The 22092-nt window shown below is 42.8% G+C and overlaps 1 protein-coding gene across 1 annotated transcript in view; it reads right to left on the reverse strand.

Moving 5' to 3' along the window:
* The window catches only part of DUSP10 (dual specificity phosphatase 10), a 455463-nt gene that overhangs the window by 51837 nt on the left and 381534 nt on the right, over positions 1-22092 (reverse strand). The window contains exon 3 of the mRNA XM_044057847.1: positions 7519-7887. Coding sequence (XP_043913782.1) covers positions 7519-7887 — 369 coding nt within the window. The remainder of the gene's footprint in view (positions 1-7518; positions 7888-22092) is intronic.

Raw genomic sequence — 22092 nt, forward strand, 5'->3', positions numbered from 1 at the left:
GGAGAGAAATTTAAGCTCTGCAGAAGAAGCTGGTTCGAAAGGAGGCAGGGTGAGCTTTTCCAAGACACACTTAAGGTCCCAAGCTGGTGTTGGTGCCCTTCTGTGGGGGCCTCAAGTTGCTAGCCCTTCTGAGGAACTGTTTAATCAGAGGGTGTGAGAAAAGAGGCTGCTCAGTGGGAAAATGAACAGAAATGGCAGAGGCATGAATTTTTATAGAGGAGAAGGAGAGACCACTGTGTAGAAGGTCAGCTAAGTAATCTAGGATGAGAGGGATGGACAGCTGTGCCGTATTGGCCCCTTTAGCCTGGATCCAGGTGCAGAACCTTTTCCATTTATCTGCATAAGACTTTCCGGTGCTAGCGCGTCTGGCTTCTCGGACAACATCCAGAACCTGTTTATTGAGGCTGGCAGATTCATCAGGGGTTAGGGAATAAGCCAACCTGTCAAACTGAGTGTCTGCAATTGGGGGTGCATGAATTCCCCTTCCCTCTGGGTTAGGAGGTTTGGAATCTGAGGAATATTCCAAGGAAGCAGTGGGGACATGCTGCGCAGTAAGGGGTACCAGTGCTCTCTGGGCCAGTCTGGAGCTATGAGAATGGTCCTTGGTTTTTCCTCCCTTATTTTGAGCAGTGCCCTGGGGATGAGAGGTAGGGGAGGAAAGGCATAGACTGACAGGTTTACCCAGGGGAAAGACAGGGCATCCACTTTCCAAGCCATGCAGTGATGCTCCCTGGTGCAGAATTTGCTGAACTGATGGTTGGTGTGGAAAGCAAAGAGGTCGAACTCCGGGGTTCCTCATTTCTGAGATATTAGGAAGAAGTTGCTTCTGTTGAGCTGCCACTCATGTGGGTCCAAAAAGCTTTCTGCTTAATTGGTCCACCAGGGAATTGAGAGAACCTGGTAGGTATTGTACTAATAGGTGTAGCTGCATGGAAGAGGCTGTGAGCCAAAGGGTCATGGCCAGCCTGCATAGTAGGTAGGAGTGTATCCCTCCCTGTTTGTTGATGTACCACATCACAAAGGTGTTGTCTGTTTTGATCAAGAGAATCCCTAGAGAGAGAAGGGGTTTGAAAACCATCAGGGCATGCTGCACACACACATTTATTTTCGATTGATGTGCAGGGGGATTTGCTGTGGGCTCCATTGGCCCTGTATGCACCTGCCGTCTAGGTGAGTACCCCAACCGCAGTCTGATGCATCTGTGGTGAGGGTCTGGATGGCGGAGTGTGGGGAGAAGGGCAGTCCCTTGTTGTGGGTACAGGCTGTTGCCCACCAAAGAAATTCCTTCCTCGGGCAAGGAATAATAGGTAGAAGAGTTTCCAGAACTTGAGAGTGTTGACACCAAAGGCTCTTTAGGTAACACTGAAGTTTCCTCATATGCAGCCTGGCATATGGAATGAGGAGGTATATAAGATGCCATGAATCCCAGGGCTTGCAGGATTTTCCTTGCAGAAAGCTGGGGCCTGGTGGCCAGTTGAAAGAAGTAAGCTGACAGGAAAATTTGTTTCTCTGGTGTAAGGCAAGCCATCTGGGATGCTGTGTCCAGACTTGCTCCCAGGAAGATTATCCTTTGGGTGGGTACCTGTTTGGATTTCTTTTCATTGATTGTGTACCCTAAGGAGGTTAGCAGGCTTTTTACAAAGGCCAGGTCTTTGAGCAGCTTTTCCTGGCTGTCTACCTGAATAAGGCAGTTGTCTAAGTAGGGGTAAATTTGTATATTTCTTTGTCTGCAAAAGGCAATGGCCAGAGCCAGGCATTTTGTGAAAACTCTGGGAACAGTAGATAAGCCAAAGGGAAGCGCAGAGAACTGAAAGTGTTGAGATCCTGCCCTGAAGCGGAGATATTTTGTGCAGGACTCCCTGATAGGAATGTGGAGTTAGGCCTCTTTTAAGTCCAGACTGGCTAGCCAAGCGTCCTTGGAGAGCATGGAAAGCAGCTGCTGGAGAGTGAGCATTTTGAATTTTGGGATCACCAGAAAAGTGTTTAGAATGGATAGATCGAGGATGGGGCACCAGGTGCCCTCTTTTCTGGGCACCAGAAAAAGTCTGGAGTAGAAGCCTTGGCCTATCTGCTGTGCAGGAATGTGCTTTACTGCCCCCAAGGACAGCAGGGAATGGATTTGCTTTTGAGTCTCTGCCCACTGATTTGGTGGTAGATCTGGGAACCCTTTTGGGGTTGGAAGTGTGTGGAAGGAGAATTTGTACCCCTGAGACATAATGTTCAGAACCCATTGGTCCTTGGTAATGGTGGCCCAGGTGCTTGAGTAAAAGGAGAGTTCTCCCCCTAGGGGTATGTGATGATGGGCAGAGGCGAAGTTGGGAGGAGGCGAGTCATTGTGAGTTCTTACCATAAGGGGGTGGCTTAGAACTCCCTGGCTTTGAAGTGGAGGAAGTCCACTGCTTAGATTTCTGCATCCCCTGAGGCTGCTGTCTGGGGGGGGCTGTTTCCACAGGGCCTAGGCTGGGCCTGTTTACTCGTAGCAGGAAAGGACCAGTGTTTGGAGGGAAAATGCCTACTGAACCTAGGGGCTGGACCTGTAAGAAATCTTTAATTGTCTGCAAAGATTTTACTTTGTCTTCCATCTTTTTAAGGCCTCTTCTGCTTTAGTGCCAAATAAGTTATCTTTGTGCAAGGGTGCATCCATCAATTTTGACTTGGCATGGTCTGGCAGGGGTTGTTCCTTAAGCCATGCATGTCTTCTAATGACAGATCCAGTGACTGCTGCCCTGCAAGAAGCTTCCAGGGCATCAAAACCACAGTGCAAAGTGTGTTTAGTTACTTGACTTGCAGAATGCATTAAGTCTTGTAAATCTTTAGATTCTGCACATGCAGAAAAGGAGGACATTTTTTTCTTTAAGGAGTTCCAAGGTATGTTGCTGACATTTAAGCATATGGAACTGACAATTTAGTGCCCTGATAGCAAGAGTAGCTGAAGTGTATAATTTTTTACCCCATCTGTCCAGTGCTCGGGAATCCCTGTCTGAGGGGGTGGGATTCTTAGCTGAGGTTGCTTTAATCCCTTTTGGCCCTTGAGAAATGACCTCAGGGTCAGCTGTTGGATTTTTAAAGACATATTTGTGTGAGTCAGGGACTCTGTAGTACCTGTCTGACTTTCTGGGAGCAAGAGGGAGGGGGTCTGGAGTTAAGCTGGATTCAAGGAAAACATCATCCACCACATCCAGAACTGGTGGGATGGCTAAGGGTCTATGTTGTGGAAAGTCCAGGAACTCTCTGTGTCTCTTTCTTAACTGAGGGTAGTCTTGACTCTCCCATCGGAAATGCTCCCTTAAGATATGCAGTGTTTTCCCAAAGGAAAAATCCTCTGGGTTAGAGGCTGAAGGTATGGATTCCTCTGCATCAGAATCCTCATACGTGGAGAGGGGCTGCATGTCTTCATAGCCAGATGCATCGGATTCATCTGACTCTTGTTCAGACAAAACTACTGGAGACAGATCTCTTTTCCTTTTTGAGGGAGTGGCTTGGCTTCCCCTAATCAGTGTGATAAGGTCTTCTGCCATTTTAAGCATTTGAGACTGAGGCAAGGGAGCAAGCCTCTGAGAATAGGTAGTCAGTTTCTTGGGTGTGGTTCGACCCCTGAGCCTAAGGAACTCAAGTTGTTTTTGAAAGAACGGTAGTTGTGAAAGAAGGCGTCGGTTTATGTTGTGATTCGGTGGTGTGAAGGACTTCCTTGGAAGCTGGTGCCTGCACAGTGGCTCCGGACCCAACCAAGGTAAGAGAAGACCACAGGATCCTTAGTCGAAGAAGAGTTCTGCGGCATACCGGACTCCGAAAGGGTCTCGGTAGCGGCCTGCAAATTAACTGAAGCGGGCATCAGGGGCTGCGAAAGCACTTCACTGAGTTCCGGACTGACGACTTGCTTAACGGAAGCATCGTTGGAAGGTTTGGTCCCATGCGGTCTGTCTCTGTCTTTATCTTTATGCTTTTTCTGTCAGATGGATTACTAAAGCCATACTGGAATTCGAAGACTGTAAACGGAAATATCTGGCTACAATAAGGGCCCGGCGGTGAATAGTTCTGGCATTAAAAAGCGCATAGAAGCAACAACGAGGGACATCATGGTCTGGGCCTAGACAAGTGACGCAGTAAGAGTGGAAGTCCCGGTATGGTATTTGCTTTCCAAACGCAAGACAATTATTAACTTTTTCTGACATCGGTTCGTGCAAGAAAAAAGGATCCCCAATGGGGTACTTAGCTTTAGAAGACTTCAACTTCAATTCAGAAACGAAAACTCAGGTAGCGGCCGACTGGCACTCATGCGAACTGCTTCTGCTTTGGGCTCCACGGCATGAAAGACTGATGTAATGGCATCGTCTGCCTTCCTTTATACCACTGACGACCTGACATCAGTCCTCAAGTGACAGCAACCGACACAGAAATACTAAGTCTCTGGTATGTGGGCCGGCCGAGGGCTACCCTGGCAAGGATAACCCAAATGTGACGACTGCAACAGTGAAATACAAAGAACATCAGAGAAGCATCTTTGCATGATCTCTGTTTTTCACCAATGCTTCTACCACAGAAAGTATTCCTTTGAGCACATGCTCCCCACCTCAACCCCAAAGACAGGCAAGCTGGCTTAAGCCTTGTCATTCCACTCATCCTCCTCCCACTAAGTTCAACAGGTGTCCACGTTGCTAGTCAAACTCAGGTAACGTGGGTCGTAGCCATGGCTTTTCCCCTATACACCCAGTATAGCCTGCATCTATGTCTATTAAATTTGTTTAAATCTACAAGGTATAGCCAGGAGTGCTGTTTAAACTGTAATTCAGTTCCCAACTGTAAAATAATCATACATAACTATTATATAAATGGATGCATATATGCACTTATGTATTATTTATATGGAAGTTTGACACTGTAATGAAACCGAAAATGTGATAAAGTAATTACTGGCAAAGCTGTAAGTATAAAGACTTCCATTGCCCTAGGCAAAAAAGCTTCTATTCCTTTATGCTCATACCCCGAAGTCTTTGGAAATTACAGGTATATCCCAATGCATATAAGATAAAAAGCAGCATTTAAGAAATGATATCCAGAAAAACAAAAATACATATTTGTTTAAAGTCCATACAAAAAACATCCGTAGAGTAAGCACTTTTGTCTCAAAACCTACAGATTTCATCAAATTATGGAAAAACCACCACACGATACTTAAGTACTGAAAGCAATATTTAAGTAAACCTATAATATGACCTTCTTTTAATCCAATGCACTTCCTTCTTTCATTTTTAAATGCACCTTAAAACTGTCCATATCATTAAAAACAGCTGCAGTACAAGCATCCATATTCACCTGCCACCAATATTTTCTCCATTCTAACAACTGATCATTATATCTTTACCACATGGAGAAATAACTTGTTCCAGTACTGCAAACTTAAAACTAGCATTTATATTACCTATATATTATAATTTGCAATGTAAGTACTCAGCTCATGGAGTCTGCAAAGTAGATTGTATACAAGTAGATTGCTGTTCATCTCTGCATCTAGCCAAAACACTTACACATTCCATCACCAATCCTAATGTTAACTAATTACATATGAAAATCAAACTGAAAGCCTTGCTGCATTAAATATTCTGATTTGTTTCTGTATGTTACAAAGCACTTACGAATGTGCACAAATGAGCAGTCAATCATAAGAATAATTATGGAAGGTGCACAGAAGGAATTAAAGTGGATTTGAGGATACAAGATATATGGTCCAGACAAGCCCCTTCAACCTGTGTCAAAAGAACTGCCTGTGATGCTCAGTGAATTACTGGAAGAACTTTATAGTCTCCCATTAGTAAGTGGGGCATTACCACAGGCTGCAGCAGTGCTATCCTTGCATAAATGCATGTCAAAGATAGGAGTGGCCTTAGGTTAACTGGTGTCCTAGGCAAAAGGGCTCCACGGCACCCCCCATCACACTACCCGGTGCCCCCATCGTGGTCTTCCTACACCAAATAAATACTGGAAAAGTGTCCCTGCTAGACCGGCGCCCTAGGCGGCTGCCTAGTTGGCCTATGCCTAAGGCCGGCTCTGGTCAAAGAAAACATAGCAAAATATAGACCTGTTAGTCTTACATGCTTTCTGGGGCAGGACAAAGAAAATATTCTGTGTTGTAGAACAATTAATATCTGCTAACACTTTGGCTGAAGGCCGACTCACACAGCGGACAAACACGATTCAGTATTTGAAGAAGATGAACAGATAACAGTGACACCTTTGAAAAGGAGAGTCTCTGAAACAGTTTTGTGACTGCAAGTCAGTCAACAGTACATGTTCACTCAAATGAGAATTGCAAAAAAAAATAAAAAATTCAAGGCTGGCAAAAATCTTCACACCCTCCATGCATGACTGCAGGTGAGTTCAGGGGGGTACCTCCTCTACACAATCATCTCCAAAGTCACTGCAGTTCAAGATAGGGAGATTCACCCCTGCAACAACATTACTCAGTGAAATTAAATTAACTGACTTCTTTTCCAAGTGCCCACTACTACGGACTCTGCTCAACTTACTGTCTGGATTCGAACAGGAAAATGGCAATAACATTAAACTAAGTGGGTGGAGCCCAAAATGGTACAGGAGGATGGAAAATTGATTCTATAAATAGAAGAATGTGGCTGCAAAAGATACTTTCTTTAAAAAAATCAGTAATCAGTAAACAATATGGTTTGGTGCAATGACCTGTCCCTGGGGAATTTGTGTTAGCCAGCAAATTTGGTAAGGATAGCATGATCAGCTTATAATTTGATGATAAGACAATCAACACCACAGTCAGTGATGGGGAGAAGTAATTTCCACAGTAACTAGTAGACTCCACAGTAATCAGTAATACCGCTAACTGATATTAAGAGGAGATACACAGTACTTTGGATTTAATGTAAAATATGGTATGCATCCTGGAGGGAAAATGCATGAAAAACACAGTTCTAGCTACACAACTATAGGAGATTAAAAGATCTAGGGAAAGTATACAACCCTAAACTGCATCACACTACACAATGCAAAAGAAAAATGGTGGAGAGCATTAAGATGCTATGGTCACAGCGGCAGGGTCAGAACCTTCCAGGGATTCTGACATCAACCTTACATTGCAGCAGTGCACTGATAATGCCACAGCTGCTAGAATGTGTGAATACGTACAACTCTAGAAGCCTTGACCTGAGAAAATACAACTTCATTGATATGCTGGAATTACCCTGAATTGATTACCTGAAGTAGTGATGCAGTAAAAATCATCATAGAGTTTCAAGGTCACTTGGGGCAGAGCAAGTAAAGAATGGAAAAGGACAGAGGATGGGCTAGCTGGTGACTTGCTGTAGTTCTTGCATCTGACAGAGTACAATTCTTCATCCGCCAGCATCATCAGATGCTCACCTGCATCTTAGTTACAGAAATACCAATTTAATAATTAATGAAAATAATAACTCATGTAGAGTAGTACAATAAAAACAAGGCATCAGTGAAACATCAACTGTGAAGTCAAAATATCGGCTTTGGTGTGCTTACCAATGAACTCAAAAGCCTCTTCAAAGTACTGTCGAAGGTTCTGCTTGTTGCTGTCTGTGGCCGGTAACCTTTTGTACTTGAAGGTGCCTTCGTCATAATGGTACAGAGGGAGGTGGGTAGTGACATTGATGATGTAGCCAATGTTCATCACGCGCATCTTTTCTACGTCCTGAGCATCGTGTTCATTTCCAAGAAAGAGAAATGGCAGGATTTTTGTTAGCTCAGTGTTTTCGATATCAGGTGTAGCTGGGACGGGTGGAGGTAGTGTGCTGCATGCAGCCGAAGCACCACTAGTCTCTGGGTGCTCTTGGATTTGAAGGGACTGGTCACAGAGGTTTTCATGGTTCTGCCGGAAACTGCTGTGTCCACCTGGTGGAAAAGAAAAGGAGGAAACACTATTAGCCTATGAAGAGAAAACACAATAAAACCAAGCCGGTGATATTTACTAACAGAACTGTACAAAATGCCTCTTTCTGGTATAGTGTGGTTAAAAAGAATACTTCGCCAAAACAACAGCAGGTCATGGGTAGTAGTTTGAGTGAGATAAATATTCTCACGTAGTACATATTTTAGTGACTGAACATGGAAATTAGCATTTGTGATGCAACCGGTTGTAATTAAATTAACATAAACCAATGTTCAAAAAAAAAAAAGAAAAAGAATCTGCTGAAAACCAAATAAAAATGTGTAAGGTTAGTGTTTGCACTAATACTTGAGGCCTTCTTACTGTCTTTGTCCAAGAAGACTTAAAGAAGGGCTACTGTTGGCACTAATACTTGGGTCCATCTTAGTGCTTCTTGCAAAAAGACTTCCAACAAGACTTAAAGAGCAGCTTCGGTCAAAATGTTTGTTATAATTATGTACACCATGACCAGAATGTTACATCTCCAAACTCAGTATCTTTTTAAAATGGTAAGTGTCAATGCAGAGATATTGATTATTTCACCCTGAGCTCACAGTGCAAATCTGCCTTTCCTAATGTTTATAATGGTAATTTCTCCAGTATTTAAATAAAAGATGTGATGGCATTAACAGCGAAGCAGATGTTATCATCAAGGAAAAAAAAAAACAATCTGTGTTACTAGTTTTGAAATCATTTTTTTTGTATGCATTTTTGTTAAACTCAGTTTCCAAAGAATAGGCTACTATGAATGCTTGTCTCTTTAAATTAGATCAAATCAATTATGACATCATGTGTACATGACTCAGTTTCCAAAGAGTTTATGGATGATAGGTAACTGGTGTTATGGTTACATAACTGTTATGTACTTAAAGCAAGATACCTCTTTAAACATAAGCAGCCAGCTTCAAAGATGCCCTCTTTATTGTGTACCACATAAAGACAGCATCTCAAACTTGGTTCTGCATAAAAAAAGAAAGGATCTGCATCCTTAAGGACATGAAGGGACAGGGGAAGGAGGCAAAGCTACTGTGCCTTCTTTCTCCAGGTAATGTTTATCCCAGTAACCATTTGCTATAATGCAACTCTTTCTTGTCATTCCTAGAACAGAATAACATGATGACTGAAAATAAAGATTTACATATACTAAATCAGAGACCGCAGTTTCTCAAAATATTCTATTTTCGCTGAGGTAAAGTGATGTTGGAGTTGCTATATATAAAGTTTGAGGGTGTATGGGAACTGCCTCCACTTGAGGAGCACAGGGGGGGGGCTTGCCCCCACATAAAGAGTGCAAGAAACTTGCCCTCATGAAAATTTTCTTTTGTAAATCTAGGGCTCACATATATGAGCCTGTTCACCAATTTCTGTGGACAAAACAGAGGGATGACTGGCCATTCCAAATAATTTCACGTGTGAGGTTCACGGCCATGGTGAAAGGTATCATTATCCTCATCTGTCTTTAACACAAGGATCTCAGACTTCAGAATTCTCTTTTACTGTGAAGACTGATGAGGTGGGGGGACTCTCCCCCACTTCTGTCAGTGAGAGGGTGGTATGAGCTCACATAGGGCAAGAAGCAGCCTTCTGACAGCCACTAGGTGTTGGGTGATAAAGCACCCCAGCACTTCTGGCAGCACAAGTAAGAGGTGAAGCCTGGTCAACAGAAGTTCCCACAGGGCCTAGTCATGTCAAACCGTGGTGTTTTAGCATCTCACTGTTGTTCTCTGGTGACAGCCACTGGCCACAGTTACACTACAGTGTGAGGCTAGAAACAGTGTTACGAGACTCTCTTACATCAGAAAGGTGCTTATTAAAGTTGCCTTTTACTCATATTCTGTCACATGTACTACATGTACATGATAATCACCATCTAGGCACTGTTCTTGGTACTGCCATGCTAAGAAGTGTTTTGGAATACCCGGTACATAACACAGGAAATCAAATGCCTGAACCAAGTAAGGCTGTGTTTCACTGCTATATCAAATTAGAAATATTGTAATTGGATCACTGAAATGCACTACCTGATATGGGTGTACTAGTTTGAGCTGTTCAGTTTTGCATTTATTACTGCTGTGTAATTGCATGCTTTTTACTCTACATTTACAAATCTATTTTTCTTCTCTCTGTCTGGCAGTACAACTCTACATCACTACCTTTATAGATCATACTGAAATACCCATGTTTACAGTTAATACATACAACTGGCAAAACTGCTTTGAGAAGGTAGCAGTTCCTTCACAGATATACCAATTTAACTGAAAGGCTTACTTATTTTGTGTACACTATTCACATAGTAGCACAATGGGTAGTGATAAAGAAGAGGTTCTCAGTTTGATTTTTGGCTGGGATGCTTTCTGTGCAGAGTCTTCATGTCCTCTTTGTACTTTCGTGGGTTTTGTCCGAATGCTCCAGTCCCCTCCCACATTCTAAACACATGCAATATGGTGAACTGGACACTCTTGACTAGCCGTTGGTTTGAGTGTGTGTCCGTGGGTTGTACGGAAGCACAACCGCTAGCCACCTGGAGGTGTGAACACTGACTTTAGCTGTGAAAAATTGGGAAAAAGGGGTTGTGGATGGTTGGATAGATGGATGGATGGAATCAAGGCAGACGTACAGTGGAGTAAGTCTCACACGGAGCCATTATTGTTTCCCAGACAAAACTGGAATGTTTCCTCAAATACAGTGCACTTCAAAGGTATAGTAATACTGTACCTCACACCTTCCTCAGTTTGTCATTAGTCAACCCCTATTTTTACACCAGAAAAGTACTAAATACATTTAAACATAATATAACTGGCTACAAATTGTTAGCTGATTCACCTGCTGAGTTTAATCTGTTAATCTGAAAGGGAAATATTGTACTGTGAATCAGTACATTCATGAGGTAAAGTAACGCAAATATAACCTAGACATGCTGTATAAAATCATCACTGTGAACTTCAATAATCACAGCAAAACTATGTGCTTAATTCTTGCAGTTCAAGCATTTCTGATTCAATTAAAAAGCTTATAAAACATCTCAAGTGGCCGAATTGTTGAGATCCTTTGCAGTCCTTTTTACAAAAAGAAAAGTTGTGTACCTACCATAAATGTAGATGTTCGAGTGACTTCACTGTTGCAGTCATTACACTTGGGTTATCCTGTTAGCAGGCTACCCGCAGTTGGCCTGAATTCCAAAGTCTAGGTTCAGCGTCGGTTGCTGTCGCCTCTTCCCTGACGTCAGTGCGCCACGGGTATAAAAGATGCAGCCGACGCCATTTTCTTCAGTTTTTCTTGCCCCAGATGTCAGGTGCCCCCAAAAGGGTAGGCTAAAAATTTATGCTAATAAGTATGCATGCAAAAACATAAACAATTCCTTCATCCACAAGCAAATGCACCACATAGGTTGTATAGAATAGAGAAGTACAGAAAAGTCCCAGCAATGAGAAGGGGGATGGTGGGTGGGTAACCTGGACTGCAACAGTGAATACACTCGAACATCTACATTTATGGTAGGTACACAACTGCACTATGTTCATCGTGTTTCACTGTTGCAGTCATTACACTTGGGTTGAATCCCAAAGCTGAAGTAGGGAGGCTGGGCCTAAATAGGATTAGGAGAGGCTATAAGGCCCTGCAAAACTGCAGTGGCAAAGCCTGCTCTGGATTTAGAGTAGGGAGGTAAATGGTAGTGCTTTGTGAAAGTATGCACTGAACTCCCAAGTTGCAGCCTCTAAAATGTCTTTGGTTGGTACCCCTCTGAGGAAGGCTGCTCAAGTGGCTGCTGCTCTGGTAGAATGTGGCCTAATGTCCTTAGGAATAGATTTGCCATGTTGTGAATAACAGAATCGAATGCAGTGGCCTATCCATTTTGAAATAGTCTGCTTTGAGATAGGCTTTCCTTGTGATCCTGCAGTATATGCCACTAAAAGTTGCTCAGTCTTTCTGAAAGCTTTAGTTCTGTCCAAGTAGAAGTGTAGCTGTCTGTGTATGTCCAAAGAATGCAGGATTCTCTCACCCTTATTCTGTGGGTTTGGATAAAAAGTTGGCAAATGAATGGTTTGGTTAAGGGCCACACTGGACACTACCTTAGGCATAAATGTAGGGTTAGTCCTCAGAGAAACCCTGTCTGGATGGAAAATGATGAAAGGTTCCACAGCCATGAGAGCCTGTAACTCTGAAACTCATCTTGCAGAGGTTATTGCTAGGAGCAGAGCTGTTTTCCAAGATAAGAACTTTATTTCAGCTGTATTGGCTGGCTCAAAAGGCGGCAGTGTAAGTTTCTCCAAGACATAGTTGAGGTCCCATGTAGGTATTGGTGATCTCCTTGGAGGTCTTATGTTTTTGACCCCTCTGAGGTATTGCCTTAGTAATGGGTGAGAAAAAAATAGGTGGTTCCATATTGTAATGAGCTGAAATGGCAGAGGCATGGATTTTAATTGATGAGAAGGATAGGCCTTTGTCCAGCATCTCAGTTAGGTATTGTAAAATCTGAGGAATATTTGGTACCAGCGTGTCAATTCCTTGTGCCTGGTTCCAAGCACAGAATCTCTTCCATTTTTCTGCATAAGATTTTCTGGTACTTGGCCTCCTGGCCTCCAAAATAACATCCATCACTGCTTTAGAGAGAGGTGTGTTCTGAATGGCTACATTATTCGCCATGCTGCCAGATTTAGGGTCTTGAGTTGGCTGTGCAGGATCTGATTGTTTCGTTGGGTCAGCAAATGAGGAATTAGAGGCAATGTCCAGGCTGGGCCTTGAGACAAGCTCTTTTGGATTGGGTACCAGTGCTGACGGGGCCAGTCTGGGGCAATCAGAATAATTTTTGTCTTCTTTTGTCTGACCTTTAGGAGTACCTTGGGAAGGAGAGGCAGAGGAGGAAAGGCGTATACTGTTAGGGCTTTCCAGCTGAATGATAGAGCATCCACTTTCCATGCTTGCTTGTGATAAGTCCTTGTGCAGAATTTCTGTAGTTGGTAGTTGTGAGGGGAGGCAAAAGGATCTATGTCTGGGCATCCCCATTTCTTTGTTATCATGCTGAAGACTTGTGGATCCAGTTCCCACTCGTGGGGATCCGTAATGTTTCTGCTTAGTTCGTCTGCCAGAGTATTTTTCTTTCCTGGCAGGGATTGTGCTTGCAAATGTATTTGATAAGTCAATGCTGTGTCCCACAAAGTCATGGCTTGTCTGCAGAGGGGGTAGGAATGTGTGCCTCCCTGCTTGTTTATGTACCACATGACTGTAGTATTGTCCGTCCTTATCAGTAGTTGTCCTGGATGAAGAAAGTTCTTGAAAGCTGTCAGGGCATTTTGAACAGCTAGCATCTCTTTTTGATTGATATGAAGATGCATTTGGCTTGAGGGCCATGTGCCCTGAATACATTTTCCTGCCACTTGGGCCCCCCCAGGCATAATCTGAAGCATCTGTTGTTATTGACTGCCTGGCTGTGGGTAGGTTGAATGGCTGTCCCTTGTTGAGGTGACAGGACTGTGCCCACCATCGAAACTCCTGTTGAAGGCAAGGAATGAGGGTAATCAATGTTTCCAGGCTGTGGCAATGTTGAGTCCAAACACTTTTTATATACCATTGTAGTTTCCTCATATGCAGTCTGGCATATGGAATTAGCAGGATGCAGGATGCCATGAAGCCCAAGGCCTGCAGAATTTTTCTTGCAGTTAACTGGGTCTTTGTTGCCAACATTGTGAAGTAAGAAGTCAGTTGCCTTTGTTTGTCTGGCGTGAGATAAGCCATCTGGGCAGTTGTATTTAAGCTTGCACCCAGGAATATTATCTCTTGAGAGGGTACTAACTTTGATTTCTTTTCGTTTACTGTGTACCCTAGGCATATCAATAATCTTTTTACAAACCCCAGGTGTTCTAGTAGAATGCCCTTGTTCTCTGCTTGAATTAGGCAATCGTCTAATTAAGGATATATTTGAATTCCTCTTTGTCTGCAATATGCAATTACTGGTGCCAGGCATTTTGTGAAGACCCAGGGCGCATTAGATAAGCCAAAGGGCAGTGCAGAGAATTGGTAGTGTATTGAGCCAGCTATGAATCTGAGGTATCTTCTGCAAGATGGTCTGATTGGTACATGCAGGTATGCCTCTTTTAGGTCCAAAGTTACAAGCCAAGCCTTTTTGCCCAGCATGGGCAGAAGCTGTTGCAAAGTCAACATTTTGAATTTTGGAATGTCCAGAAATGTATTTAGAAAAGACAGGTCCAGTATTGGTCTCCAGGCTTTGTCCTTTCGGGGTACCAAGAAAAGTCTTGAGTAAACTCCTTGTCCCTGCTCTTGCTGTGGTACTGGCTGAATGGCCCTCATGTCCATGAGGGATGAAACTTGTTTTTGTGCCTCTGCCCATTAATTGTGTGGCAGGTCTGGCATACCTTTTGCCCTTGGCAGGGTGTGAAAATGTAACCTGTAGCCCCGGGACAATATATTCAAGACCCATTTGTCCTGAGTGATCATGTGCCAGTTTTGAGAAAAAAGTGCTAGTTTTCCCCCCCTAAGGGCACTGCCAAAAGATAAGTGCTTGCTGCTGGCAGAGGGAAGTCATTGGGACTGTTTCCTGTATGGCTGTGATTTGTCTTCTTCGCTTTTAGAGGTAGAAGCGCCCCACTGTTTAGGCCTGTATGAGCCCTGGGTTTGGGATCTGCCTCTAGGGCGTCTGTATCTGCCTCTTTGTGGTCTGTCTGACACTGGAAAGGACCAATTCTTTGTAGACCAGTTCCTGCTAAATCTGGGTGGCTGTACCTGTAAGAAATCCTTTACTGTTTGCATGGATTTTGCTTTGTCCTCCATTTTCTTCAACACCTCCTCTGCTTTAACACCAAATACAAGTATCATGCTGTAATGGAGCATCTAGTAATTTTGCCTTAACATGATCAGGTAGAATCTGTTCCTTTAACCAAGCATGTCTTCTAATGACAGAACCCGTAACTGTGGCCCTGCAAGAGGCCTCTAGAGAATCAAAACCACATTGCAATGTATGCTTTCCCACTTGTTCAGTTGCATGCAATAAATCCTGCATTTCCTTATTTTCTGTACAATCAGAATTTCCCAACATTTTCTGTTTTAGCAGTGAAATTAAGTATTGCTGATATTTAAGTATATGAAATTGACAATTTAAGGCCCTCATAGCCAAAGTAGCAGAAGTGTAAACTTTTTTCCCCCCATCTGTCTAGTGCCCTAGAATCCCTGTCAGAGGGGATAGGGTTTTTTGCAGTAGAAGCCTTGACCCCTTTGGGACCCTGAGAAATAGTTTCTGGATCAGCAGCAGGGTTTTTATAAAGAAATTTATGTGAGTCTGGAACCCTGTAGTATCTGTCTGGTTTTACAGGGGCAGGGGGTAAAGAGTCAGGAGAAAGTGCGGACTCTGAAAATACATCATCTACAATGTCTAACACGGAGGGAATAGCAAGTGGCCTGTGCTGAGGTAGTAAAAGAAAATCTCTAAGCCTTTTCTTTGAATCTGAATAGTCTTGGCTCTCCCACTGGAAGTGCTCCCTCATGGTATACAGGGTTTCCCCAAAAGAAAAATCCTCAGGAGGAGAGGCTGAAGGAATAGATTCTTCAGCATCAGAATCCTCATAGGGAGGAAGAGAGTATTCCTGCTCAGAAGAGGAATCAGAGGAAATGTAAACCTGATCTGAAGATTCATATTCTGACTCTTGCCTAGGCCTCTTATCAGGAGGGGGATGGGTACCCCTGATCAAGGTAATTAGGTCTTCGGCCATTTTGAGCATCTGTTTTTTAGGCATGGAAGTCTGTCCAGGAGAATGTTGTACTTGTTTCTTTGTCTTTAAATCTGCTTTAGTCTTTGCTTTAGAAGCTGAAGAAGGCTTTACATATAACTGTGTAGGTCTGAAAACACCCTCAGAAGCCGATGCCTGCTCAGCGGCTCCAGACCCATCTGAGGGAATAGTTTCCGAGTGTCCAATACCCTGAGTATCCAGAGGCCTAACTGGCTCCACATGGGAATCGGCAGCGGCCTGTGGCTCTGAGGTACCGGCGTCAGGAGCTGCGAAAGTGCCTCACTGAGAACCGGTGACTGGCTTAGCAGAAGCCTCGTCGTCGGTTTTGAACCTCGGATGCCTGTCCTTTTCCTTGCGCTTTTTATAAACTCCGGTCGTCGGTTGTTCCAACGGCATCATATAATTGAATCTTCGGCCAAAGTAATGAAAGGCAAAATCATACCGGCGCTTAATAGTGCGTTGGTTAAATCTAGCGCACAACCGACAGCTGGCAACGTTGTGATCAGGGCCTAGGCAAGGAATACAGTAAGAATGAAAATCCTTATGAGGTATTTGCTTCCCACAAGAAATACAATTGTTAACTTTTTCTGACATCGGTCTGGAGCAAGAAAAAAGTTTCCCCAACGGGGTACTTAGCTTTAATGAAGACTTCGGATCTGAAATTCGATTTTGAAAATCTCAGGAGTCGGCCGACCGGCACTTGCGAACTGCTTTTCCTTCGGGCACCACGCGGCAAGAAAGACTGAAGAAAATGGTGTCGGCTGCATCTGTTATACCCCTGGCGCACTGACGTCAGGGAAGAGGCGACAGCAACCGACGCCGGACCTAGACTTTGTAATTCAGGCCGACTGCGGGTAGCCTGCCAGCAGGATAACCCAAGTGTAATGACTGCAACAGTGAAACACGATGAACATCAAAGCACACACACAATACTGTCAATTTTACTTGCGACAAGCCTGCAAACAGACTTAGACTAAAATCAGAAGGTGATGTCGTCAGCAGTTACACAGTGATAACAGCTGCTAAAACAGGTAGTAAAAGCAATGCCAATAAAAAGACTTGTTCATATGAAGTGAGATGGAACCCTCCTAACTTATGGTGTAAGACTACATTCATTCCTATGTAAGATCAATATATTGTTTATTTTTTAAACTATAGTCTGTGATGTTTTCTTTTTTAATTAAAAAGTTGAGTCTGTAAAGCTTGGAAAATATATTACCTGCACTGAAGTAATATTTCTTGCAAAGTAATGTGTTTTATTACATTTCAAAATTATTTTCATTGTTAATCATAAGGTGTGTGAAGAACTGTAAAATCTAGTCTACTCCAGGGTGCACAGGGATGAAGCTTTGACAGTGATCCAGATGACCTGGGATCAACTAGGGACCCTGATGTCAGCTGAAGTGAGCGTCATCTCCCTGGGCATCCCAGTGAGGGTGATGGGAGTAGCTAATATTACTACTGTATTGACAATGAGCAGTGGCTGAGTGTCACAGTGAGTGCACCAATGTCAAATGTGCCATGATGGGGGGGGGGGGGGGTGCATGCCAAGCAACAAACACTGTAGCCAGATTCTGATATACCTGGTAGCACACATGTTCAGGAGGCTGGTATTGCTATCAGAACCAATCAGTTGTTTTTGAGGAGTGAGGTTACATACTGGCTGGCTTTCACCCGAACATGAAAGCAAAGGGTGGTCAAGTCACAGGACAGCTGATGGTTGACATGGCATGTGACTGGGAAAAAAGGATAAAAAACACTGTCAAATCTATCCATTTTACCAGCAATGACAAATCACACTGGGTTTATATAACATCCCATAAAGATGTCACTACAAACTGTGATAATGTAGCTCTGCCAGCCCTTGCATATTCATAATACCTTCAGTAAGAGAAACGATAGAGACAGAGAGGGTTCCCTTACCCACTAAGCGAAAGCAGAGGTCCCAAGAGAGAGAGATAGCAGCTTTATCTCATTATTTTCCCTAATATAAGTTAAGGACGTGAACTGAAAGAATGGCAGGCCTAAAACCCTAGTGAGAAAGCACTGCACTTATAATACTTCAGAATTTATATCTTAAAGAATTGCCAGCAACATTATTCAAAAGTCTTCCTTCCCGTGGTTTCTTAACAAGAACAAGTTCACCCTGGTTGTCAGAACACTGAACAATTAATTTAGCTCTCATGGGTATGCTAAACATTTGATCCTGCAAAAGTCAAGCATTCTGATACTGTCAAAGCAGTCAGGTGCAAGGTATGTCTTCTTGCCTTACAATCTGGGAAACCATGCAGTATACAAACTTTCTGAGTTATAAACTTGTCAATTCCAAAACAAAGTTGAACCTGTCTTTTGACCCTGTCACAAGTCACTGCCACTGGGACATTCTCAGATTGTATGTTTCAAGCCAGTCCACTCCGACTGACACCTTCTGAGCTAGATGACAAAGACTTGAGAACAAATGGTGCAGAAAATAAAGACAAGTCTAGGAAGGGCAATGTATTCTTGAAAATGAAGAATTAAGTCTGTGGAGGGCATTTTATGTGCTTTTGCTTTTACTCTAGCTTTCATCAGATTTTGCTGTGTCTACTTTAGTTCTTGTTTCAAAACACTAGATTAACCTGCAACATAAGAGACAACAAGGTTAATAGTTTTGTACAAAGGATCTTGAAACATTTTGCAGTCTCTTTCACTTCCAACTGCTGTTCACACAACTAGTTCCATATTTCTGTGATGCAGTGATGCAGAAATCCTCTGTTTTACTACCGACATAAACTAACACAATACAAAGTGATCTTTTCTATGAAGTGAGCCTAAAGTGGCTAAGGGGGTCAACATCCCCCACTACATTATTAGAAATTCTGAAACTAACAAGACCTTTAAGTTTGTTCATAATAGTCCTTTTAATACAGACCCCTCAGTAGTTATTCTAGTCTTACACAGACAGAGCCAGTTGCTTTCAGTTCACACTCACCTTCACACAAAAAAAAACCCTGCCGATGTCACTTAACCTTTAATCCCATGACATCAGAGAATGGACTAACATGGGGATGGATCAACTGACTTTAATAGATTTACCACTGCTCATGCATGGGTGCCCATACATTAAAGTCTTTGGACACATCCCAACATTATCACTGGGGTGACATCAGGTAGGAAAACACCATGTTTATTTGGGCCATGGTTTAATAAAAAATGTAAAAAGCTTTTATTATTATTATTATTATTAAATGCAGACCAGATAAAAAAAGAATGACAAGGACAGAAAATCATCTACTCCCTGCCTGATTTAGATGTTTTGAGTTTTATTTAGTCTCTGTCATAACAACTGCTTTTCATTCATTCTTCATTTCATATGATTTCTTCTAAGGACATGCGTATACGCATGATTAAGATTCTCTTATGTTCTCATTGAGTTATATTATGATCTAATTAATGGAACAGAGCAAAACATAGCTTACATGCTGAATACTATGCAATAATTGCTACAGACACAAGCTGTCATTTTTGGTAAGCATTATGATTTGCATTTCTTGGACAAGCTGATAGCCTGTTTTGTGGAGAAAAAGGAAATAAAAGTCCAACACAACACAACTCATGTTTAATTAGTGGCGTGGATTGTGAAGAGACTGGGTCTGGGAGGATGGGAGTCTGGGGCTACTGTTAGATCACCCATTTGGGAGTGCAGCTTTGACTCCCTCAGTAGGTGTCATCTACGGGGAACATTAGGTGTGTTACCCATAAAACTCAAGCCTGTTAAGCACATAGTGCCAAAAGGTGCATTTCACAGCACAACTCAGGTAATGAAGTGTATGTGGAGGTAAGTATGTTTCACTAAGGTATGTAGCAATTGTGGATTTCTTTTGAGCTGCAGCAGAGGTTAGGTACTTAGGGGAGTGGGCACATCTGCTAGGTTCAGCAGAGTGGCCTGGTCCCTACTGCCTGATTCTCCCCTCTTTCTATGCAAAGAATGGGATGAAGACGGCTCCCAGTCAGGGAATGAATGGGCTGCAGGACTCCTGCTCAGACTGGCATGTAACTGGGCCTACCCTCAGAAGAGGAATGAATGAATCAATGGGCAAAGGAAGGAAAGACCCTTGGCAAGGCCCAGTGGATGAGAAGGAGAGAAAAAATAAATAAAACTGAAAACATATAAGTTGTAAACAAAACATTGTCACACATGCTACAAGTAATGAATTGCAAAAGGAACATGTTCCAATATAGCATACATTTTTCTGGCGATTTCACACACTATAATGTTTATTTCTGCTTAAGAAAATCGCCATAGGTGAATCAGCAATTCTCAAAATTGCCCATAGGTCGCTGAGTGGGTGTGAATGTGTGTGTGATGCAAAGGGCCAGTGTCCTTTTCAGGATTAACTTCTCTGTCTTTTACCTACTGAGTGCTGGAATAGGCTGGGGCTAGCCTATGATCCTGAAATTGAATAAGTGGACTATCACTGAATGAATGACTGTATGAGTTTTCTTTTTCTTTACATTACCAACACTAAAACTGCAGTTTCAGTGGGGAAGGTAAACACATTACTCCCTCATTGCTCAGAGCACACTCCATGGATGTTATTCACCTGGAATCTCTGATCTTTCAATCATAATACCTGCTGAATGAGTCCATCTGGCCAGTGAAAGCTAGGCAACTGATTTAGGAAGCCCTTCTATAATTGAGATGCTGCTTTTACAAGAATAGGCTGCACAAATTATAATTACTGCCCATGTCCTTTTCACAGCTGAAGGTCCTGGTTCCATACTTCCCATCAGGATATTCCATAAGAAAGTAAACCATTTCTGCTTGCTTTCTGTAACTAAGAAACATGGCTCTTCACTGGTTATGTTTCTCACCTGCTTTAAAGATGTAATAAATACACAGATGCCCAGCAGCAAAATGAGTTATGAATAATAATTATGACTCAGTTCGCACATGTGCAGAAATGATGGGTGAGATGGACAGCAGAATGGAAGATGAACAGGAAGCAGGTTACAAATGTCATGTTTGAAAGGGGGTGTGGTTTAAAGGAATTACAGTAGCTCAAATATTTAACAAAGCTCAGGCATCAGCTGATTTGCCTCCAGGAGTTTGAAATAAACTGAAGTGAGTCGCTGTTTACCTTGTTAACTACACTTTGTAATATGTTTTAAATAATGCTGTGGCTACAAGGACTGACAGTAAGGGGAATACCCTTAGTAATCAGTTAGGCTATATAAAATAATTCCATAACAACTGTGGGAACATGGCGGTCAATGCAGAGCTTATTTTCCACAAAAGTGCCAGGTCTCTGATAACTATGTCTGTTTTGAGGGAGGGGGTGTCAATGATGTGGTAGGAGCAATGGTGTTCCTGTTTACCAAAGGGTACAATGCTACACTTTTTGCCAATTAACTTGAGAACATCATTGTGGCACCATTTGTTTTTATGTGTTAACCCTTCTTGCACAATCTGGGAATCACCAGTAGTGTCAATAATGGTTCCAAGTTTACAGTCATCAGCAAACTTAGCCAGCCAAAAACCTCTGACATCATCTTCGATAACTGAGACGTAAATGGTCATCAGTGAGCAGTAATAATTTAGAACACTGCTGCAAAATACCTAGTTCTAATAGGCTAACAACAGAGGGTGAGGAAGGGGTCTGCGGACCCATGAGCTTAGAATAGGATGAGTTGATAGCAGCACGGTATACATTAAGCTTACTTGGGAATTTAACTACATTGAGTTAACTTGGTAACTAGCGAGTTTCCAGAATAAAGTAACAGACGTGTCCGGCTCTAGCTGTAGGATGAGGGCTACAACACTGAGATAAAGGGGCAAGGTGCCACACGGCATAGTAAAAAATGGTCTTTAGCTTAGGTGGGTGGTGAAGGCTGTAATTAGATGGAACACTTTGCTCCTTAGCTGTGTTGAGGCTCTGAATGATCAGTCATTCACTATAAAGTTGGAATAATGACTACTTTTTGGTGGGAGGCAATAAGGTTGGGACACTAAGGCTTTAGTCACAGCAGAGTTCCAATTGCTTATGTCTATGGTGTGCACTGCAACCCACCTCTGCATGAAGCAGACCTAAGTCAAAATGACAGCAATGGCACAGACAGCACAGCAATATAAAGTAAGCAAGAAAAAACATGTGGTCAATTACAGAATGATTTACAGCAAAGTCAGCAGTGATTAAATACCTGTCAGAATCTACTGATCAAATCCAGGGAATCCCCTTTCAGTACTGCACACAAGGCTCACCTCTTGCAGCCAAGGACTGGACAGTATTCAGTTTAAGGACATAATCCCTTCCTCCCCTAGCTCAACCCCTTCCTGTCTGCTATAACATTCTAAACACCTTACCCTCCCCTACTTATCACTTCATGATTTAGTCTGCTGCAAATCCTCCTTACTTCTATATATTCCCCTACTCCCCCTACAAGTTGTTTCAC

The sequence above is a fragment of the Protopterus annectens genome, chromosome 1.part2, assembly GCF_019279795.1.
Source record: "Protopterus annectens isolate FY-2018-M chromosome 1.part2, PAN1.0, whole genome shotgun sequence".
NCBI lineage: Eukaryota > Metazoa > Chordata > Ceratodontiformes > Protopteridae > Protopterus > Protopterus annectens.